Below are 19163 nucleotides of genomic sequence, written 5' to 3'. Positions count from 1 at the left end.
TTCTTTCCTCCAGCTTACTTTAAAAATACAGTATATAATACACATAGCATACAAAATATATGTTAATTGGTTGTTTGTTATTGGAAGGCTTCCAGTAAACAGCAGGCTACTAGTAGTTAAGTTTTGGAGAAGTCAAAATTTATACACAGATTTCTGGCTGCACAGGGATTGGCTCCCCTAACCCCCATGTTGTTCAAGGGCCAAAAATATATATCTAGGAAAACTGATCTCCAAAACAAGAACATAAGCACATGTTCAAACAGACAAAAATAGTTTATTACCATTAAGGGAACCTCTAAAGGATATTCTTCAGGAAAGAGAAAATAATTCCACAGAGAACATATGATTGTCAAGAAGGAATGCTGAACTAAGATAATGGTAAATATGCATGTAAAAATATATTAACTAGATAATTGCTATGTTTAATTTGTAGGTTTAAAATCTAGATTTTAAATCTACATTGAAAATACTAGACAACAGAGACTATAATTTAGGATGGGACAACAGGAATTATTCCAAGGTCTTTATATTGTTAGGGAGGAGGGTTATGAGAATGATTAGTTTCAGATCTTAAGCTAAATATAATGTTAAAATTTCCAGGTAAGCTCTAGAAAAACAGAAACAGAACACACAGGTACCATAATCTCCAGGTAAAATGAAAGGGAGCAAGGGGGTCTTAATCTAAAATTAAAAAAAAAAATAAGACAAACTTAAAGAACAAAATTTAAAAATCCAAATATATCTGTAATATAATAAATGTAAATGGACTAAAATTAATCTGTCAAGACAAAAATTATTGGAAATGAATTATTAAAACATCCCACTATTATATTAATCTATTAATAAGAAATATACCTAAAACTTAAGGATACAGAAAAATTAGAAAGCAGAAAAATGAAAATTCCATATAATGCAAATACCCCAAAGAAAACTGATATAGTTATATTAAAATCAGACAAAACATAAAAAAAAAATCATTACTAGAAGAGGTCATTGTATATCAACAAAAGATTCAATTTTTTAAGAAGATAGCAATTTTAAACTTACATAGACTTAATAACATCCTCTGAAAATATGTATAGCAAAAATTGATAGAAATATAAGTCAAGGTTTGCATCATGAAGAAACTCCCAAACTGAGAAGTCAATCAGAAAAAAATTCATTAAAAATGAAAGATCTAAACCCAACTAACAAGCTTAATGTAACAGATATATAGATATTATACCAATATTAATATACATCTATTTGTAATCTCACATCAATTGTGAAAAATGACTACAATCTAAATCATAATACTTTCAAAGAATTAGTATTAAGCAGAGCTTATTCACTACACACAAATTAAAATATAAAAAACGGGGCACCTGGGTGGCTCAGTCAGTTAAGCATCTGACTCTTGATCTCATCTCAGATCTTGATCTCAGGGTCCTGAGTGCAAGCCCCATGCTGTGTGTGGAGCTACTTAATGAAATAAAAAAGGCAGAGATAATTTTCAAAATCTTTGAGTTATAAATGTTAAGTTACAACTGTACATGTCTGATGGGGAAAGATGAAATTGCAATGCTATTTAGAAAAAAACAAGCAATGGGGCGCCTGGGTGGCTCAGTGTGGTAAAGCCTCTGCCTTTAGCTCAGGTCATGATCCCAGGGTCCTAGGATCGAGCCCCGAATCCGGCTCTCTGCTCAGCGGGGAGCCTGCTTCCCCCTCTCTCTCTGCCTGCCTCTCTGCCTGCTTGTGATCTCTGTCTGTCAAATAAACAAATAAAATCTTTAAAAAAAAGAAAAAAACAAGCAATGAATTCATTAAGTGACCATACCCAACTTTATATCACATTAAAAAAATTTTTAATGAAAATCATAGAGCAAACCCATTCAAAATTTATGGTTGTTTTCTTGTGTCTTCTTCTTCTTCTTTTTTTTTTCTTTAAGATTTTTTATTTATTTATTTGACAGAGATCATAAGTAGGCAGAGAGACAGGAAGAGAGAGAGGGAAGCAGGCTCCCTGCTGAGCAGAGAGCCTGATGTGGGGCCCAATCCCAGGACCCTGGGATCATGACCTGAGCCGAAGGCAGAGGCTTTAACCCACTGAGCCACCCAGGCACCCCTTCTTGTGTCTTCTTAAATGGTAACCATTTTGGAAGAAGCTATTTTTAGGCAGCCATAAGGGCATAAGGTGAAGGACTAGTAATGCAGTTTGGGTAAATACAGTGTAAATTCTAAGTTAAAATATCTGCAACATTTATATCTCCTCCCACAATTTTTTTTTTGTTTTTTGTTTTTTATGTGAGAAAAATAAATCCTACTTCTGAGTCATAGTTTGGTAGATTTCCTTCAACCCTTCAGCATTCCTGACTAACTGTGGCTCTACAGTTTATTTCCATTTTCAACACCTGGCATATCTCAATGAGATATTACAAGAACAGGACGGTCAGTCTTAGAAATAAGAGAATAAACAGGAGGATAGCAAACATTTTTCCCTCTCAACCAGTACTTATGGTATAATAAATAAAAAATAACATATTAAGCTGAAGATATTTAATATCAGCCAAGAAACTTAATATAAGCATAACCAAGAGAATACATACACATGGAATGTTTGAAAACAAAGTTGAATTCTATCAAGTGCCTGTAAAACTATTAAGGAAATATGTGTGCTCAATATATAATTCATGATTACTAATGTTTTATACTGGGATGACAGCTTACAAGCTACACCTAAGTAATTTGTTGTACAACATTATAAAGAGAAAAATTTGACTCTCCCCCAGTAGGAGCATGCCTCAACTCTCTAAATTTCTAGTCATCCAAGAAAAAACAGCTATTCTTCCATCACACCACTTCTAAATGTAAAGATAAAAAATATTTAACAATCAGCCTACTTCTAAATCTTAAAATAGAAATATCTTAAATAGCAGCCGTTTGTAAAATATCCTTACCTGCTAACGTTTATTTCCTTATCTATATGTTTGTTATTTCCAACAATTCAAAAGAAAGATATGTGAATTGTCTTTTGAATTTTTTTTCCATTAACACCTACACAATGAATTTTTAAAAACCAGTAAAATTAATATAGTTTCTGGCATCTATATCTTAACCAGGATACTAGTGTACTTAACCTGAATGACCAAGTATCTCTTTTGTTTTCTAATACCAAACATTACCAAAGCATTTCTTTATAAACATTACCAGTAAGTGGCACCACTGTACAGTTGTTTAAGCCAGAAACCTGAGAGGACTGCCATGTTGAGCAAATGAAAATACAGGATGCCTAGTGAAATCTGAATTTCAGATAAGCTACAAAAAATTTAATATAAGTGTACCAAATATTGCATGGTACATACTTACACGAAAAGATTTTTCACTATTCATCTGAAATTCAAATTTAACTGGGCATTCTGTATTTTACCTGACAGCTCTAGCTGGGATTCTTTCTCTGTTACCTTTTATATGAAATGTATCACTCCAAGACCTGTCCACTCTACCTCCCCAAAATATCTAAAACCCATCCACTTCTCTTCATTTCTTCTGCCCCCATCTTGGTCTAAGCCACCAATCCAGGAAACTCCCAACCGGTCTCTCTGCTTCTACCTTTGTAGAAATACTGCTTACCCTAAATGCAGTAGCATCAGTTTAATACTAAAAGAAATATAAGCTAACCTCAGGTTTCTCATTTCCTGGGGTTATTATCTGGTAGTGGTAGAACTCTAAAATCTCACAAGCAGCATGAGAGGGGGACCAATGAACTCACAACTCTGAAGACGTTAGGCCTTTTGCTGGGTCAGCCCTGAAGCAGTCCCAAGGAAAGTAACAGTTCTCATGGGTATGCCTCAGCCAATGACCTTTATCAATTCTTGTGCTAACTGGTGTTTATTGCCACAAAGGGATGACCCAGGAAAAATCTGTGTGGAAACAAAGTCGGTTTAAAATATTTCTCTCTTTCAGAGTGCATTCTAAGGTTTATAGGGACAGCATGGTTCCAACCCACACCTAATTGTGAGACAGAGTCCTTTCATCCAACTAGTATTCTGTAGAAACCTTCTGGGTAGAAGTCTGCTTCTCAACCCAAGGTTGCAAAGCTAGGGAGCCAAGAGTTAAAAAATTGGAGCAGTCAGCAAAGAGGATCCAAATATATCGAAGCTCTGCGACACCAACTTCTTCAGATTCCTGATGCTCAGGAATATTGGCTCCCTGCTGACGGACGAATAAATGTTTTGGTTTTGAGAGCTACAGTTATCTCGGTGCGCTGCTAGCCTGTCATACTGTCTGACCAATAGATACACACAAAGCAGATTATACACTGAAACCCAAGAGCAGACTTTAAGATTTGTGTGACATTGCTGAGCTGTATAAACCAACCAAATTAAACAAAAATGACAGCTATGGAATTAACTGGCAGATCTAAAGAAAACAGGTTTCTCTCTATACCAAAGGGGCCAAGAATGGTTACAAACGACTCTTTGATCACAGAACACGATGGCAATTCAAGTGTTCCTAAGTTCTTACGATGCAAATTTGCACATCCATCTACTTAATACAGAATACCCTCAATTCTTAATGTTGTTGGTACAGAACAAAGAAACTCTCCTCGAGGTCCTTCCACATGAAACAGGCATTATAAATGCAGTCAGAAGAGCCTCTACGAGTGTGAGTTACTTTATTTAGGGTCTAGTTATTATTTAGCATTAAAAGTAAGTCTTTCCGTGGATAAAACCAAATCATAAAATCAAAACGTTCTCAGAAGCCATATCCAAGATATGCTTTTTTGATACATCTTCTCTTCTTCTCTACAGTGAAGAATAAAATCTTAAACTATGGATATCCTGGGCAGGCCAGTATTAGGGATTAGAAAAGGATATGAATGTTTGGATGAAACGGGTCAAGTCAATACCTATAAAATAAGTGTGGATGCTGCAAGATCACACAGACCTTAGAGCCTACACCTGTATTTCCACATATAATCTGCTTTGTTGGTGTCCACTGCAGGGGCCAAGGGCAGGCTGCCCCAAAACGTGCCCCTCTAGCATATTTTTTGAAATAAAAGTTACTTAAGAAATAGCCAGTGCAAGGTCACTCAGACCCTCCTCTGCCCCCTTGAAAGCAGGAAACAAATCTCCCTGTACTAAAAAGTAAAAAGACATCTTTACACCAGAGATAGGGACTTAGAAGCGAAGAAAGCTGCAGAAACAAACCTTGTTACTATTTTTTTTTTCTAATCTACTACCTCAGCCTAAATTCTGCTTAGAATTCCTAATTAAAGCTCCCAAACATCTGTTTTCTCTACCCTGTCAATGCCTCACAAATGTATTGTCTCTTTGTCTAAAATATATAAAAACTACTTGCCTTGGTCATTTCTTTAGGTCTCTATTTTAATATTGGGCCTCTGTATACATGTGATAAAACTTTGGCTTTCTTCTCCTGTTATTCTGTTTTATGTATATTTCATTTAGCCCAGCTGGAAGACCTTCAAGGGTAAAGATTTTTTTCCTTCCCTACACCATCCATCACACAACAAGGTGACAGGCTAGCAGCACTCCTGAGTAACTTGCTCTCACAATCAAAATAACTGTAAAATGATTCATTCCCAGTTCCTTTTGGCACCTGGGACCACAAACCCGAAAATCAGCAAGTTATTCATTCACCAGAAATACACTTAGAGCAGAAGTGAGTTTTTTTGTGTGTTGTTTTGTTTTGTTTTTACAAACGATTTCCTTTGGAGGCTGAGGATCAGAAACTAAAACGGCGCTGCTCTGAGATCATCTGAGCTTGGGCTCGCCCTGGGACCCCAAATCCTTACTGGTCCCCCTTACTGGGATCTGGGGATAATGACTGGTGTGCCTCACCGAGCGTTCGAATGCAAAGCCTTCAAATACACTTAAGTACAATGAGGCCCATTGCTCGGCAGAACATGTTTGTGAGGTGGCGCTTGGCTTTTCTCAGGGGAAGGCCTTTCTTGCGGCCCACCTCGCGGCCGAGCCGGGCAGGGAGCTGGGCAGGCCTTACCCTTCCGTCCGAAGAAGTTGGCAGAAAAAGGCGCAGGGAAGCGAAGCATCCGCGTCTTCCCCGGTGCCCGCACAGTGCGGCCCGGGCGGAACAACGCTGTGGCTCCCACGCAGTGCGGGGACCCAGAGCCGGGGACCCAGGGTCCAAGGGAGGCCGCCGGCCCGCGCACCCCCAGCCGCTCCCCTCTAGAGAACGCCGGGGCTCGCGCTCCGGGCCGGACGCCCGCGAGGGAGTCCACGCCGGGACCCGCGCGGCCTCTTCCGGGTAAGCCGGGCCGCAGGAGCCGGGACCAGCGTAGCTCCGCCTGCGCTCCGCTTGCCGTCGGACCCGGCCCGGACCCGGACCCGACCCTGACCCGGCTCCCGGGCTCCGGCGCGACCCCCGCCCGGGCGCCCAGCACGCCCCGGGCCTCGGCCTTTGTGCCGGGGCCCCCACACCGGGACCGGGCTCTCGGACCCCCGCCGGCAACCCCGCTCCCGCCCCCGAGCACGTCCCAGGCCACGACCCCGGCTCCCGCCCTCCCCGCCTCCGCCCGCGGGTCCCGGGCAGGCGCTCACCGCTCTTTGGAGTAGAGCTGCAGCTGCTGCTCCCGCCGCTTCTTCCGGATAAACGCCATGGAGGGAGGGCAGCGCGCGGGCGCGCGGGGACGCACGGCTCGGGCGCCGCTGTCGTCCGCGAGGAGTCAGGGACGCGGCTGGGAGGCGGGTCCGGTGAACCGGCCTGCAAGGTCCCGGCCGGGAGGGGAGCGCGGGCGGGGGCCTGGCTTCGCGTGCAGTGGCGGCGCTGGGCGCCCCACAGCCCGACCGCCCGACGCTGCGCCCCAGGGCCCGCGGCGTCCCGGCCGCGCTCAGCGGAGCATGTTCGCGTGGGGACTCCGGCGGCGCCGTGACTCAGGCCTGAGGAGGGGCGCTCGCTGACCCCGAGGTACTCAGGCCCCCGGGGGCCCGGGAAGGACCGGGGCCAGCCTGCGGTCTGTCCTTGAACGACGAACGTTCCCGGTTTCGCCACCCGCGGCACCGCGGCGTTTGTACTGTTGTATGCACGGAGACAGATGCTTGCCCATGAACTACCCTGCTCTGCTGGCCGCGGGGACTCGAAATAACTGTTTGGGCTCTCGATCTCTTGGTAGCTGAAATACTCGGTCGCATGACTTTTTTCGCTTTTTCTAACAGCTTTATTGAGATAGAACTCATATGCCAAGCAATTCACTCATTACAGTGTACCATTCAGTGGCTTTTAGTATAGTCACAGGTACCCCTCACTGTAGCCTTTAGTCATTAGCTCCCCCAATACCCTTCAGTTATCACCCTCCTAGCTCCACGCTCCTAGCAAGCACTGATGAACTTTTCTGTGTCTATGAATTTGCCTATTCCTGACATATCACGCAAATGCAATCATACGTTATGTAGCCTTTTGTGTCTGGCTTCTTTCATTTAGCTTAACTTTTTCAGGTTCATTCATGTATCTGTACTTCATTCTTATTGCTGGAGAGTAGTCTAGTATGTGGATATACCACATGTTGTTAACTCATTCATCATTTGGCTATTATGAATGATGCTGCAAAGAAAATTGTACATGTTTTTGCATGGACAGATGTTTTCATGTCTACTGACTACATACCTAGGAGAGTCATGTGGTAACCCTGTATTGAAATGGTTGGGAAACTGCCAAACTGTTTCCCAAAGTGACTGCACCATTTTACATTTCCACCAGCAGTGTTTAAGGGTTCCCAATTTCTTCAGTTGCCAACACTTGTTATTTTCTGATTTCTCCATTATAGCTATCCTAGTGGGCATGAGTGGTATCTCACTGTGGTTATGACTTTCATATATCCTGAGTCCAAGCCTGTGGTTGTAAAGGGATTCTTGAATAACAGACTTCTAAATTGTATATATGCTGACCCATCTAATATTGTCTTACAGATCAGGTTCTGCAGAATTCGACTTTTTAAAAAAGATTTTATTTATTTATTTGACAGACAGAGATCACAAGTAGGCAGAGAGGCAGGCGGGGGTGGGGGTGGGCCGCGGGGACAGGCTTCCTGCTGAGCAGAGAGCACAATGCAGGGCTCGATCCCAGGACCCCCGGATCATGACCTGAGCCGAAGGCAGGGGCTTTAACCCACTGAGCCACCCAGCCAGCCCCAGAATTTGATTTCTAAAAGCTTCAAATAAATGTGTATATCTACTCGATAGAACATGGCAGGACTCTGAAGAGAAGAGGGAGAACCATGACTAAAAGCCAGGGATGGATCTTACTGAGCTTCATCCCAGCAGCATTGGGAAAATGAGATGCACAAAGTAGGCGCCCACTACAACCATTCTGGCATGAGTGAAGGTGAATGGATACCCTGTAAGTTGGATTGAGTCCTTTCCATATGACCAGGTGCTGTGCAGAACCTGTAACTGTAAAAACATGTCAGAGATATTAGCCCAGTGCACTGATTGGAAATTGTAGCTAATTGGGGAATCCAGAAAAATACATGAACAAATAAACAATGAAACAGGATAATAAAAGTTGCACAGAGGCACAACATGATGTCTTTCTATATGAGAAGTACTATAGTAAGTATGAATTCAGAAGAGGGCTATCACTTTGGCTGGAATAAGGCAAGAAAACAGCATGCAGGTTTTCTCCTCTTGTCATTTTAAAAGATTTTATTTATTTATTTGAGAGGGATAGCATAAACGGTGGAGGGGGTGAGGGAAAGGGAGAAGTAGGCTCCCTGTTGAACAGGGAGCCTGACACAGGCCATGATCCCAGGACCCTAGGATCATGGCCTGAACCAAAGGCAGATGCTTCATTGACTGAGCCACCCAGGCAGCCCAAGCTTTTCTCCTTTTAAACAATAAAGGGTAATGTGATTCTGGTAGGTGGAGAGTGACAATTTCTTTTTTACCAAACCTTGAGCCAGGCCTCTTTGAGCCTTCTCAGCTGGACCTCAACTGTGTTCTATAAAAACTACAGATTCCCAGCACAAATGATTTTGTCCACACCCCCCCCCCACATTAAAATACTTAAACCAACACTAACATAGTTTCTAACAGCTCAAGGCCTCATTCCTGGGATGAGCCTAGCCTCCTGTAAGGTCCCTGTCTGAGAAAGCTCAAGGCTGTCAAAAGTATTTACTGTTTGTACACTTCACATAAGCCCTGGACTGCTGTTTCTTAGAACATTTATTAAGAAGGGCTTACAATTGTGGATTCTTTCTCTGTACCTTTGAGGTAGACATATGTGTACCTTCTACAACTCAGGAGTGCCTTTCTCAAGGACTTGAAAGCCATTCCTTTGAAATGTAGTCATCAGGAAGGATCGGGACATCTCCCAGTCCCCAAAGATAATTGCCAGCTAGAAGGTACAGATACAGCGTCTACACTGAATAACCCTTTGTAATTTTTCACTTCCCTGGTTTTTATCTTTGACAAGAGGAGGGGAAGAAACGTACTCAAAGGGAATATTTTGAACAATAGCTCAGAAGAGAGCTTGTCTGTCACAGAGTTTGTGTTTGGGAGAATTAAGACGGAACTGAGGTGGGAATTTCCTCAGCATCCCCACACCCTCCCCCAAAATCATCCACCCTGCTAGCATCTGCTCCCTTGCCTTCATTACTGCTATTTTGAGGTAAATTTGTTCCTACAAAAGGCAACTTTTCAACAATATTCAACAATTTTTGAAATTGTTCTTCCTTTTCAACAGTTTAGCCTTTGTAATTATGCTTTGTCTCTTCTCCCTTTCTCTCTCTTGCTTTGTCTATTTTCCCTCACTTTTGAATCACAACCAAATATAAATATACTTTTCAAAAAATGTTCCTTCCATCTCCCCCATTCTTAGCAAAACTTTCTGAGACATCTGTCCATACGTGTTGTCTTCATTTCCTGTACTTCAAGCCATCCCAGCTGGGCTTCTGTTTCCATCCCTTGACCAAGATGTTGTCAAGTCACAGCCTTCACTGGTCATTTTTCTACTTTCGACTTCCCTGAACTCTCAGCAGAACTCAGCATCCTTGAATGTTGGATTCAACAGAGATCCTTGCTGGGAGCACTTCCCTCCATGACTTCCAAGATCCCACGGTTTCCTTGCTTATCTCTTACCTTGCTTCTTACCTTTTCTCAGTATCCTTGGTTGGTTTCTCTTCTGCCTAACTTCATAATATTGATTCTCTGCACTCATTGTACAGGTCATTCTAACCAGTGCCATGACTGGGTGGGGTAAGGGCAGTAGGAACCAGTGCAAAGTCTTAGGTCTAGGTGTGTGTGAATTAAATTGAGTACCAAATTTCCAAGGCTCTACCATGTGAATATCGACCACGGAAGACATGAGGGAAAATTTCAGGACATGCAACACAGTAAAAGACTTCAGTGGAGGATGAGTGAAAGATTACTTTGAAATGTGTGTGCCTCAAGAAATGGAAGTTTGGGACAGAACATTGGACTTCCAATAAGACCAAGTAAAGCCCTAAGGCCATCTTACCTTGATCTTCAGTTGCTTACAACTATTGTTTGAGGTGATACTGCATACCTCAAATGAAGGTGATTGCGCATCCCAGGAAATATGGCGAAGCTCTGGGAGAGACCTCATCTCTCTATCCCTTCCCCCATTATCATCCTCATAAAACTCAGAAACAGTTCTGAGTTTCTTTGAAAACAGTTTCCATTCAGAGCTATTTTGCAATCACAAAACATATTTTTGAACTATATTTTTATAGTTCAAACTATATAAACTATATAGTTTATAGTAATATTTTTATTTTTATTTTACAGACTCTAAAAATTTCAAAGAGCGTTGTACTCAACAAAGTTCTTTGTACTCAACAAAAAAAAAAGCAGTTTTTTTTTCTTAAATTATGTTTGGTTGCAGATAAAGATTTGTACATTTATGTACCTCCCATTTGCAAGGAATCCATCATCAGCGTAAACAGAAACATTGTCCTTATCTGTAAAATAAATAGATTTCACTAACGCATATTTCTGAAGAATGTCTGCTTGAGTTATTTTTTAAAAAAAACTTATGAAGGCATATATATTTAATTATCACCCCTTCTTAAGTTAGAAGTGATCACATACTTTTTTTACCTAGACAAAATGGCCAATCATCATTCTTTTTTTCTTTTTTTAAAGATTTTATTTATTTATTTGACAGAGAGAGAACACAAGCAGGGGGAGCAGCAGGGAGAGGGAGAAGCAGGCTCCCTGCTGAGCAAGGAGTCTGATGCGGGCTTGATCCAAGGACCTTGGGATCAGACCCAAGCCAAAGGCAAACGCCCAACTGACTGAGCCACCCAGGCACCCCCAATCATCGTTCTCTTATATTTGTTATGTTTTGCTACCATTATGCTTTGAAGCTTCCTGTTCTCTGCCTGAAATGCCATTTTACCTTTCACCCAACGTTTTTCCCTATTGAAATCCTACCTACCTAAGTTGCCACTCAAGACTTTGAGGCCTTCCCTAATGCACCCAGGTGGAATTCGTCTCACCTCCATTAACTCAGTACATGTTTATTTCATACCAGTATATGTCAGACATCGTAGTGGGCACTGGATAATGACTTTACAAAGCTCAAGGTCAGATGGGGATTTTAACAGTGAACCCAGTCTACTTCATAGTATTAGGGTCTCTCTCTCCATTTAGGTTGGAAACTCTCTGGAAACAGGAACGGCAACATTCACCGCTCATCACAGTGTCTTGCACTCAGTGGTTGCTCGGTTACTGTTTTGGTCACCACTGTGTCTACTATGATTTGTTGCACTATGAGTAATAGAAAACTCAGTCAACAGTTGAAGTTCTTTTTCTCACTACTGGCTTTGTTTGAACAGCTCGGTGGTATGATATGACTTTTCTCTTGGGTTTATAGCTGTATGGTCCGCAGATCACTGCTTGATCACCATGATCATACCCAGCATCTGAACAGAAATAAGGATGAAAGATAGAGCCAGTGTTGTTTGTCCCTTTTAGTAGGGCAACCAACCAAATGCACCCCCAGAAATATACTCCAGACTTGCACCTACATCTCATTGGCCAGAACTGTTATATAGGCAGGCTTGTGGCAGCAATGGAGACTAAGAAAAGAAGTATTTAAACCTTGAAGGCAGGATCGTGGGAAGCAGCCAGACAGAAGCAGACCGGGGATGGTTCTTGAGTCACCCAATCAGCAGTATATACCCCATTACTAAAATAAAAAATAGTCAAGGACTTTTCTTTGATAGTTCTTTTTTTTTAAAATTTATTTATTTGAGAGACAGAGAGAGAGCATGAGAGGGGAGGTCAGAGGGAGAAGCAGACTCCCCATGGAGCTGGGAGCCCGATGTGGGACTCAATCCCAGGACTCCGGGATCATGACCTGAGCCGAAGGCAGTTGCTTAACCAACTGAGCCACCCAGGCGCCCCTGATAGTTCTTTTTTTAAAAGATTTTATTTATTTATTTGACAGGGAGAGAGCACAAACAGGTGGGGGGGGCAGGCAGAGAGAGAGAGGGAGGAGCAGACTCCCCGCTGAGCAAGAAGCCCAATGTGGGCTGGATCCCAGGACCCTGGGATCATGACCCAGGCCAAAGGCAGATGCTTAACTGACTGAGCCACCCAGTTGCCCCTTGATAGTTCTTCTTAAGAACCACCACTCTTCGAGATTATTATTTTCTCCTTTATTTTTTCTACAACAAATATGTACTGACTGTTTGCTGTGTGCCAGGAAATGCTCCAGGTGCTGGAGACACAGTTATAAATAAAATAAAGTCATTGCCCTTATGGAGCTTACATTCTGCAGACATGAACAGGTTTAAAAAGCAAATAATATAAATTCAGGCAGGGACAATCGTCGTGAAGACAAACAGAGCAGAACAAGGGATAGAGTGTAAAGGGGGGCAGGTAATGCTTTCAGTAAGGGTGTCATTGAAACCCCCTCTGATGACTGATCCTTGAGCTATTAAATGAATGATTTAGACATAAATGTGACGATCCTGGGAAAGGCCTTTCAGACAGAAGGGACAGTAAGCACAGCAGCACTGAGACACGAGGTAAAATAACCCAGCACACAAAGGGAGGGATGCTAAGGCAGCTGGGGCCTTAGCCAGGAGCCAGAGCCATGAAGCCAGGGAGGGCACTGGATTATTCATCATTATTGTCATTGTCCTCGTTAACAATGCATGGCAGAAGCCACTGGGGGATTAAGAGCAGGGGAGTGACCTGATCTGATTTAAATGTTTAAATTTTCTATGGTATAACTAGCCTGATAGAAGCTCAGAACCTACATAGACAGCTTTGAAAGTTAGCAACAGTTACTGGCTATTTCCTCTTTCGTTTCTTCCTTAAATAACAAGGAGATTCAGCTTGGGTACCTGGAAATCAGAGGTAGAGTGGGCTTTGGGCTTTATTGATCCAGTGGCTCAACATTTTCCTCAAAGATACAGTTGTTCTACATCTGTGTTAGGCCTTCAGCATCATTAGCCGATTAGTAAGTTTAGTTCCCCCTTCCCACGGGGCTGACAGGTGGCATAGGTTTTCTCCTTCTGGGTGAGAGACCCCAACTAGTCCAGTGTCCTAGCAAGACCCCAGGGATTCACCTCAATCAGACCTCCTAGGTCACATGACTTCTCTGAATCAAAAACTTTGGAAAAATGGAATGTTCTATGGGATGTAGACCATGGCCACCTCTAAAGCTAACATTAGGAGTGAGTTTTCCCCAAAGCGTGTGGCTAACTGAAAAAGGGGAAGAAAAACAAGTGGAAAGTATGGGAGAAAGACCGGATTGTGGGGCAGCAATGAGACGCTAGCTCTGTCACTCGCAGCAGGCACCACACATAAGCACTTGCCTTTTTCCACTTTGGTAATGTGGGCGTGTACCTCTTCCATTCCCTTTCGTGCCTATTAGGTCTTTTGAGTTAGTGTTGAGGTCAGTAGAGCAATAAATACCTTACATTCTTGCCAGGCCATTCTCATAAGTGAGATTTTAAAATCCTTTAAATTCCCCCAACACAGTTAATATTGTTTCTGAAATTCAGATTTCAATGGCCAGTTGCAAAATCCCAGTGTGCTCAGGACTTGCATACCCCCACCACTACATCAGTTTTCTTCTCCTCGGGTAGCATACATTTGTCAGAGGGCACCTGTAATCTGTCATCTGCACAGAGCGTCTTCCCTGCATGAGTGAGTACTTTATCGATCTAGCAACTTTTTTTTTACCAGGCACATTGCCCATTAGAGAGTAATGTGGATTAGATTAGATGGCAAGCATCGAATGGTAAATGAAACAGTGACTTTAAGATGTATGTTACATCCTTCAGAATACAGAAATGTCAACCTCATTAGTAAATAAATAAAAAGTAGGGGCACCTGGGTGACTCACTTGGTTAAGTGTTGGCTTGGGATTTTGGCTCAGGTCATGATCTCTGGGTCCTAAGATGGAGCCCTGCGTTCAGTTCTGTGTTCAGTGCAGAGTCTGCTTGAGATTCTCTCTCTTTTCTTCCCATTGTCCTTCCCCCTTCTTGCTCACACACGCTCTCTATAAATAAATAAATAAATAAATAAATAAATAAAATCTTTTTAAAAATTTTAGAAAAAGGACACCTGGGTGGCTCAGTTTGTTAGGTGCCTGTCTTCGGCTCAGGTCATGATCTCAGGGTCCTGGGACGGATTCCCAGATCAGGCTCCCTGCTCAGCGGGGAGACTGCTTCTCCCTCTCCCTCTGCCCCTTCTCTGGCTTGTGCTCTTTTTTGTTCACTCTCTATCTCAAATAAATGAATAAAATCTTTTAAAAATTTTTTAAAATTAATGAAAAGTAAAACAAAATTAGATTCCATTTTCATATATCAAATTAGCAAATAATCAGTGCTTTAATGATAGTATTGGGTACCTGTGAGAAGAGCATTGGGTACATTCTTAAACATGACTGATAGTAAAATTCTGTACCTGTTTCAAGTGTGTGCTGGTACAGGTTCAGCAACTAGCAAGCTGGGAGAAAACAGACTGATCTGTAGTGCTTGCCAATAACCATAGTATAAGTACTCCTGGTCACGGCCAATTTCAAGCTACTAACATGATGTCACTGAAGACAGAGTTGGGAAGAGAGGGGCGCAAGTGAGCGAGCTCCTCCGGAGGGCAATTGAATTAGGTGGCAAGACCCACTGAATTCACACCTAGGAATTTTTTCCTGAGAAACTATTCAGCTGCACAAAGACACTTACCTCTTGATCCAAAGGTACTTGGGGTGTAAGAACTCAGGATTAACACAGCACAAAGGATTAAGAATTTGGGGAGAAAAAAGGGATGGAAGATGGGATCGGATTCGGAGTCAATGACATGAGAAGTTTGGGTTTCTTATTATAATAGAAGTGAAGAGATGAGAAATGGGAGGTATGGGTGGAAAAAGTGTAGTCTTTAGTCCAGAATACATGGCTCATTGACTTCTGGCTAGTGCTCACTTCTGTGTCTCCCCAAGCTTCAGAAACCCAGGAGGAATGGCTGTCCTGGGAGCACGAGCATGGTTACTCACACACCCTAGCATTTGCAAAGTTGCTTTGGCCTCTTTAACTTCCTTGTCCTCCAACTTCACATTCACGATTCAAGTCCAATTTCACTTCCTCCTTGAGCCGACCGCCATCACCATTTTACCCAGCCACACCCCAACTCAAACACAGGAGATACTGAATGCCCAGCATTCTCAGTGCTTCTTGTTCCTAGTCTAATTTTAGATCATTCTATAATGTAACTATTTGTTCACATGCCTGTTTACCTTACTCCAGTCACATCTCTCCAAGGACAAGATTATGTTATTCCTTTCTGATTCCTAGGGATTAGTAGAGCTCTGTCCTGTGCGTATCTCATCAATGAAAGTTGATGAAAGAAGGAGAGATTCAGCTCCTGTAGTCTATTACTTGCTTTGTCTTGTCCTGTTTTCTCTTATTTACTGTGCTTATCTCGTTCAAGTTTCAAAGTGCCCCTCACAATAGTATTCTGAACTTAACTACCAAATCTATCTTATTTTGCTCACATGGCTTAGATTTGTGTGCTCTGTGTCTATGCAGTCTCTATCCTGGCAAATCTCAGAGTCCACACTTGTGGCTCATTCTTTCAGTGGAGTTTCTCTTTTCCATTATTCTAATCCCTTCAATTCCCTTCTCCAAACAATTAAGTACAGAACCCCTTTGTGCTGTTGGTAAAAATGTAGTAACTGCTCCACTCTACATTTATTTCTTAATTTCTTCATTGGGCCTTAAGACCGACTTGAAAAGCTGACCAAAAACAGGCCCAGTTGTCCATATGAAAGAGATGCAAAATACCATTGTACACATGGCCTTGACATTCAAGAGATTTTAGTTACAAAACAGACCAGATTTTTGTTTCTTAAATCACTAAGGATTGTGTCACTGGCTACATTTAATGCAATCGTTTATTTACAGGGTATTGACAAAAGATGGTGGGGGGCGGAGATGAAGATAAAAGGTGTCTTATCTGTCTCTAGACACATAAAGAATGTGGACTTTAGGGGCGCCTTGGTGGCTCAGTGGGTTGGGCCTCTGCCTTCAGCTCAGGTCATGATCCCAGGGTCCTGGGATCGAGCCCTGCATCAGGCTTTCTGCTCCACAGGGAGCCTGCCCCCACCTCTCTCTCTGCCTGCCTCTCTGCCTACTTGTGATCTCTGTCTGTCAAATAAATAAATAAAATCTTTAAAAAAAAAAAAAGAATGTGGACTTTAGAACTTAAACCCTAAAATAATCATAGAACAAAACAAAACATACAAGTCTACTTCAAAACAGATTTATGAATAAGATATCCAGTGAAGACTATGCACATTACCTTTAAAATGTTATAAATTGCTTTTGAAAATAATGAAACCTCCTCAGATGCTACCAGTAATTGGGGAAGCAAAATAATAGCTCCCCAAAGATGTCCACATCTTAATTCTTCAAATCTGTGAATATTTACTTTCCATGGAAAAAGAGACTTTGAAGATGTGATTAAATTAAAGAGCAGAGAATGGCAACATTATCTTAGATATTCTGGATGTGCCCAATCTAATCACGTGAATCCTTTCCTAGCTGTGTTCAGGGAGAGATGTGCCCATGGGGGAAAGAATTAGAAAGCAGTGTGAGAAGAACTCAAGCCACCCGGTTGGCTTTGGAGACAGAGGAGGGGGGCCATGAGCCAAGGAATGTAGGAGGTCCCTATAAATCAGAAAAGGCAAAGAGTCAGATTTTCCCCTGGAGTCTCCAGAAAGAAACATTGACTTCCTGACACTTCAATTTTAGTTCAGTGAGACCCTACATAAGAGTAAGTTAAAAAATTGTGCTGATTTAAGCCACAGGTTCATGGTAACTTGATATAGCATCTATGGGAAAATAACATATGACTTTTTTGAAAAAGTAAGGAACTGTTTTCCAGGAAGAAAAAAAAAAAGAAAATCTGGTTAAGTGTTGTATCTGATTTATATGGAAATGCAGAAAATAGCTTTAGAACATGAATTATCTTTTTTAAAAAAGATTTTATTTATTTATTTGAGAGAGAGAGAGAGAAAGAGCATGCATGAGAGAGAACACGAGCAGTGGGGAGGGGAAGAAGGCAAGGGAGAAGCAAGCTTCCCACTGAGCAGGGAGCCCAATGTGGGACTTGATCTCAGGACCCTAGGATCGTGAGCTGAGCCAAAGGCAGCCACTTAACTGACTGAGCCACCCAGGTGCCTTAGAGCATGAATTACCTTTGATTATTCTTTTACTAGGTAGATCTAATGACTGCTTAAGACAAAATAGAAACAGATATGCAATACACATTAAAATGTTTACAGCATTATCTGTTAGTGAGATTATGGATATTTATTTATTTATATATTTTCCCATTTCTTTATTTCCTTAAATTTTAAAAATATTTATTTATTTATGAGAGAGAGAGAGAGAGAGAGAGCAGGGGGAGTGAAGCAAGCTTCCCACTGAGTAGGGAGCCCAACATGGGACTTGATCCCAGGACCCTGAGATCATGACCTAAGCCCAAATTAAGAGTTGGATGCTTAAATGACTGAGCCACTCAGGTGCCCCTGCTAATTTTTTTTTTTTAAGTAGGCTTCTTGCCTAGCGTGGAACCCAACATGGAGCTTGAACTTAACAACCCCGATATCAAAACATGAGCTGAGATCAAGTGTCAGATGCCAAAGCAACTGAGCCACCCAGGTGACCTTTGTTTAATTTTTAATTTTCCTATGATAAATATACATCCCTTTGTATATTAACAAAGTATCTGGCAAAAAATGGAAGTGGGCAGAAAAAGAAATGATTTGCTTACAGAAAGATCTGGTTCAAAGGTCATTCATACTCAAAATCATGTCTCATGAGTAAGTTTTCCAGTCAGTAAGAAATTCTCTTTTTAGGTACTTTGCAAAAAAAAAAATAATAATAAAATAAAAATTAAAATTAAAAAATAATTACTTTGCAACACACACACATCTCTGAAGCAAAAACTAGAATTTTTAAAAAACTTCATATAAACCATGAGCTTGATAGTTTCCTAATGTTCAAAAGAATGTTCTTGGTGAAATCAGCGAGGATATTAGCAAGTGTGACTTTTTTTGATATTGCAATAATGAAATGTGTCAGTATTTGGAAGTAACACAATCACATATGTCAAAAATCCATTCAGAGTGGGAGAGAGAGTGATGAATTTTCATGGAACGAAGGGAAGAAAAGCTCACTTTGTCTTACTTAGGTTTGGTTTCCACATTCAACCATTCTTTTTAAAAGTTGCCAGTTGATGAGTTCTAATGTAGTACCAAAGAAGAATATTCAGTTACACAAGAAACTCTTAAGTAGTCTTCCGTTTTCTAACTACACATCCCTGTGAGATCAGATTTTCTTCATCTACTTCAACCAAACAACATTTCACATGCATTAAATGCACAAGCAGATTGTGGGAATCCAACTTTGCTCTATGAAACTGGACATTAAAGGAATAGCCAAAATACAAAAAAAAAAAAAAAAAAAAAAACAACCCATTCTTCTAATTAATTTTATTTAAAAAACATGGTTTTTTTGTGAATATATTATTTTTAGTCACTGGTAATGGGTTTGTTATTGTCATTTTAAGATGGTTTTTAAAACTCTTCACTCTTAATTTTTAATATGGTAGATATCAACAACTATAACCCACATAAACAAATGTTCTCAATAATTTTGAAAAGCATAATGG

At 41.4% G+C, this 19163-nt stretch overlaps 1 protein-coding gene across 4 annotated transcripts in view; it reads right to left on the bottom strand.

Moving 5' to 3' along the window:
* Positions 1–6709, bottom strand: part of LOC111155379 (neutral sphingomyelinase activation associated factor) — a 58285-nt gene extending 51576 nt beyond the window's left edge. For 2 of the 4 annotated variants that reach the window (XM_022515530.1, XM_022515531.1), the window contains exon 1: positions 6558–6709. In XM_022515530.1, coding sequence (XP_022371238.1) covers positions 6558–6616 — 59 coding nt within the window. In that variant the 5' untranslated portion in view covers positions 6617–6709. Of the gene's footprint in view, positions 1–1364; positions 1389–6000; positions 6225–6557 lie in introns of those variants that run through there. The other 2 variants (XM_022515532.1, XM_022515533.1) reach the window with 2 other exon arrangements.
* Between the last annotated feature and the right edge of the window lie 12454 nt (positions 6710–19163).

This window comes from Enhydra lutris, unplaced genomic scaffold (assembly GCF_002288905.1).
Source record: "Enhydra lutris kenyoni isolate GAN:26980312 unplaced genomic scaffold, ASM228890v2 scaffoldscaffold41, whole genome shotgun sequence".
NCBI lineage: Eukaryota > Metazoa > Chordata > Mammalia > Carnivora > Mustelidae > Enhydra > Enhydra lutris.
Note: the sequence above shows the minus strand (reverse complement) of the source record. Positions and strands in the feature narration are given on the sequence as shown.